Genomic DNA, 5,032 nt, shown 5'->3' with positions numbered 1-5,032 from the left:
TTGAGATCTACGTCGGGTCAGAGGCCGCAACGGCACGACTCGGTCCAGTGCTGCGGCTGCGGCCACATCCCAGGCCGCAGCCTGATCTTCCGCCGAGTCGTGACCTAGATCCTCCGGATATGGCCCAAGCTCCGTCAGAAACCTCTCCGGGTCCATCAGGCGCCTGGGACGGAACCATCTCGGCGGTTCCGTCTCCCTGCGGCGGGGGGAAGCGGTCCGGAAGTCCATCCTGAGGAGAGCATGATGTGACCATGACAAGGGCTCTATATTTATCTCCCCCATTTCCAGATCATTCTGTCACCTATCTTACCATGAGGTAACTCTGGGTGGCTTACAGTTACATATACAATTAAAACATAAAGAGTAAAGTCAGACATTAAAACCAAGGACACTTGGGAAGGGCAGGGGCAGAATGGGGGGACGTGAGATCTGTTATTACTCAATCAGCCACCTCCACTGTGCTGTTCCCCCACTGGGGCCCCAAGCTGACTGGCAGAGCCATGTCTTTAGGCCCCTATAAAAGGATAGGAGGGTTGGCGCCAACCTCACATTAGGGGGGGGCAAGATATTCCAGAGGGCAGGAGCGACAGAAGAGAAGGCCCTCCTCCTGGACCTCACAAGCCAGAATAATCAGGCTGATGGGACCCGCAACATGCCTCCCCTGCCGGCACGAATGCTACAGGCCAATTCCAGTGGAGTAAGACGGTCCCTCAATAAACTGAACCTATGCCATGAAGGACTTTAAAGGTGATCACCAACAACTTGAATTGTACCCAGAAGCAGACTGGTAACCAATGCAGCTCATAGAGCAATGGTGTTACAGGGGCTATTCCTGCCCCCCCCCAAAAAAAACTACTCACGCTACCACACCCTGCATCAGCTGTAGCTTCCAAATGCTCTTCAAGGGTAGCTCCATGTAGAGTGCATTACAACAGTCCAGCTGTAAGAGACTAGGGACTGAACAACTAAGTGCAGGGAATCCTGGTCCAGGAAAGGCTGCAACGGGTGCACAACTCAAAGTTGTGCAAAGGCTCTCCTAGCCGCGACTGCCACCTGTTTACTGAATTGTTGGACTATATTGATAAACCTTATAAAAATTAAATAGAATATGTGAAGTTGGGGAACAAGAGGAAAAGATGCTACCTAGGAAACAATAAGTCAAGACAGGCAGGAAACCCCAGTGGCACAATAGTCAGAGAAAGAATTTCAGGAAGTTCCCACCCCAATGAATCAAGCAGTTAAACGTGGCACTGGGAACTGGGAACTTTGTACTTTTACACTTGCAAGATTCTATTAAGGTAGCCTTATAGAATTATAAGTTTATAATTTGTTTTACTCTCAAAACTCTAGAAAGTATTATACTGCTGAGTTTAACAAAAAATATTTTCTGTCTCTTATCCTTCATTTTTCTTAGCATATCTCATACTGCCACACAAGAAACTATAGTAATTCTAGCCATACTGGTGACAATTTGGTCAGCCCTCCTATTCCCAGTGTGCCACATTCCATCAAGCTAACTGAATAACTAAAAATGAATAGTCACCCAAAGAAGTCTGACTGGCTGGAAGACCCATACAAGGCTGGTGAGAGATGGAGAGCTGGGTATTCTGCCACCTTTGTTCTCAAGGTGCCAAGGCCCATAGCAGCTGTCACAAAGAGCACGGGAAGGATAACTTGAGCAATAAAACCTTTCACATCGCGTCGAGTGTGATGGAAACGTTTAATGAACAATGCTGTGGCCTTCCTCAGCAGGAGAGAAAGATTGTTTGGCTTTCCCATGTTAATCAGGACTTCATCTATTCATAAAAAAAGGAAAGAAATACCATAACCCGTAAGTACTTAGTTCTGTTTCCTTATTATATTTAGTTTTACCCAATTCATCCCACCAGAACATGTAAACCAATTTGAAAAATATTATTTCTCTTTTTGAAATCCTAGACAATCCTAAATTCTGGCTGCTGCCTTATTAGCAGTGATTGATGTTAGGACTCACACTATGTTTCTTCTTTTTGAAATTCACTTCTGGAAGTATTTTGCTTTTGGTAAGCCAACCTATCCAACCCCCTCATCCAGGGTCATCAACATTCTCTCCTCAGGCCTACATTGTTCTTATAATGGAAAGAATGAAAAGCTACATGATCAGGAGATTAAACAGTCTGAGGGATCACGGTGTTTCAATATGACTGTTCCTAGGACTGTGAGGAGGTGAGGTGCTACTGCCAGATATACAGGTAATTGAATATCTTCCCTACAGCCAGGAAGCTCTAGCGTTAGAGGTCTGGTTTCCTGAATCAGCTATTGTTGTTTGCATCAGAAGGTATACTTGTGATGATGGGACAATCTTTGACAAAAACAAGATCTATGAAGTTAGTGATAACCCAAGTCATTCATTGTTCTTGTTTCATATGACAAATGGGGGGGGGGAGATGATTTTGGAGTTTGTGGATTGCTGCTGAGTAGCAGCCCTGTACTTAATTAAAACTCAGCCCATGTCTCAATAACTGAACAAATTTTAAGGAGCTATGGCAAGTTTTTTTTTTACAATTGTATGATATTTAAGTAGCAAGTGAATTATCCCTTAGCCCAGGCATAGGGTCCTATTAGATTACATCACCATTTTCCATCTTCTCAACAAAGTCTGAGATGGAATTTAGCTTTTCTTGGTAAACTAATTTCTGAAGGACCAAACAGATCTAGGATGAAATGGCACAGAAAAACCGCCCATTATATTTCTAACCATGATCAGTGTTTGATTTCAGGTTAAAAGATACTGGAATTCCCATAAGGCTGTCTTATCTCTAATTGTAGCCTGAAACTGCTCCATCACCAGCCATACTTAGTGATTTTGCCTTGTCCCCCCAATTTATCATCAATCCAGCTTATATTTTTGTGAAGTTAACCTGATCTTTCATAATCTTGCTAAAAATGCTGCCTTGCTGTAATTCATTGTACATTGTTCTAGACACTATAAGCTTTTCATTTGGTAAAAACTTCAGCCAGTGAAAAATTACACTATTTTAATACCATCTGGTTCAAAGAGGTTGTTAGATTTTATGGACAAGCCATCATTATCCACAGTAAAACTGGGCTCTTCTTGAGATAACTCTGCATCGGTTTGTTCATCTTTTGCAAAATCTTTGGTCAAATTAAGAAACACCTGCAAAACAGTAATATTAAAATATTTTAATTTCATTTCTCACAATTCCTAAAGCAAATATTTTGATCTTGCTGTTAAAAATTGCTACTTGGACTCAAGACTGAAAACACATGCAACTTCACCTAATGCTCTGTTTAATTTAGACTGATTGTTTCCAGTTTGTGTGCAGAATCTTATGCCAGTTCATAGTTCTGTAATTAACTTTTACCCATACTGTTTCTACTTTGTAAATGGCCATCCTCATAAGAAGCCATGACACAGATATAACATGCAGACATAATGGGAAGAGAATATTAATTTCCTCTATGGTCTTTCACACCGACTGACAAGAATGCACTACTAGACAAAGAACACACTACAATTAGAAAAGGTATCATTGTTATTTCCCATCTTAAGTTTATTTCTTCATTTCCTGATCCAGATCAGTTTGCAACTTTAAAAAAGGTTCATATGAACTTGAGTTTGCATTTGGTGCAAACCTAAATATGTATATTTTTTTCAAATGGTTTTGCATATAATCTTAATATATTACTGTGATGCAAACTAAGTGCAATTTTAAATACCTATTTTAGTATACAAATTATGACATCCCATGTACATTCAGGACACATTAAAATGAAGTCTCAACAAAATTTCCTATAGTTACATGTAATTAAATATTCAGTGAATAACAATAACTGAAGTTGAATCACCAATGCAATAACTAAAAGCACGCTTCTGTGGATGGCATCTTCCTATCAGTCAGCTCCTGAATCAGCTCATTCTGTCAGCTCTCCCTCTTGCTGAAAGAGGCAGAAATTAATGGAATGACTAAATTCTAGAGCAGTGGTTCTCAACCTGTGGGTCGGGACCCCATTTGGGGTTGATCGACCATTTCACGGGGGTCGCCAAGCAAGGCTGTCTGCCATTTTTTTTGTCCGCCATTTTTTTTGTCCGCCATTTTTTCCCCCTTTCCGGCGGGTGCCTTACCTCCCTTGGGCTGGGCCAGCTGGTGGTCGGCCTGCTCCGTCTCTGCCGCTTGCCAGCTACGCCTCGGCCGTCGCAGGGGGCGGAACCACGCATGTGCGGCGCTCCCGGGCAGGGAAAGTCCTCGACTTACAACCGGTTGGGTAGTCCTCGACTTACAACCAGTTTAGTCCTTGACTTACGACCGGTCTAGTCCTCGACGTACGACCAGTTTAGTCCTCGACTTACGACCGGTTGGGGTCGTGGCATTAAAAAGGTTGAGAACCACTGTTCTAGAGGCCCCTGGCCACATCTCTATGCATGGCAACTTTTTTATTTGTCATCTTCAAAGTCCAGTTGCTACTCTGTTTCGTATAACTTAATTTCAGGTTCTTCTCTTCACACTATGTCATGAATTATACTATCAAAAAAGGCTACTCAGTGTGCTTCTGTGCATTCCTATCATAATTTTACTTGATGCCAATGGACTGATAAATCAATTTAATATATACTCATATTTAATTTTCTTCATTGTGATCATAATCTTTTCATTCTGGGAAGATTTGTTTCATACATGTCCTTTCTTTTAAACATCCATTTGCCACTTTTAGGTTACTTACAAATATTTTTTTTAAAAAATTTTTTTTATTGATTTTTCATTGAAAAACAGAAACATAAATCTTTTATCACAATATCAACCATAAAAAGAATCAACACCAATCAATACATTCACGGACGTGTCCGGTGTCCCCCTTCCGCACCACCCTCTCACTTGCCTACACCTTCCTCCTCGCTATCCTACCACCACTCCTCCTTCCTCCCTCTTTCCTACCTCCCTTTCTCCCTCAACCATCCCGTCAGTGCAGTTGGGGTACCACCGGGCACCTCCTTAAAAAATCATACATATATATACATATAAATCTATAACAC

General features: G+C 41.8%; 1 protein-coding gene across 1 annotated transcript in view; it reads right to left on the bottom strand.

The window, feature by feature from the left end:
• Positions 1-5,032, bottom strand: part of ABCA12 (ATP binding cassette subfamily A member 12) — a 226,544-nt gene that overhangs the window by 66,086 nt on the left and 155,426 nt on the right. The window contains 2 exon segments of the mRNA XM_029284752.1: positions 1,544-1,796; positions 3,025-3,157. Coding sequence (XP_029140585.1) covers positions 1,544-1,796; positions 3,025-3,157 — 386 coding nt within the window.

Source organism: Protobothrops mucrosquamatus, unplaced genomic scaffold, assembly GCF_001527695.2.
Source record: "Protobothrops mucrosquamatus isolate PMUCROS unplaced genomic scaffold, P.Mucros_1.0 scaffold899, whole genome shotgun sequence".
Classification (NCBI taxonomy): Eukaryota; Metazoa; Chordata; class Lepidosauria; order Squamata; family Viperidae; genus Protobothrops; species Protobothrops mucrosquamatus.
Note: the sequence above shows the minus strand (reverse complement) of the source record. Positions and strands in the feature narration are given on the sequence as shown.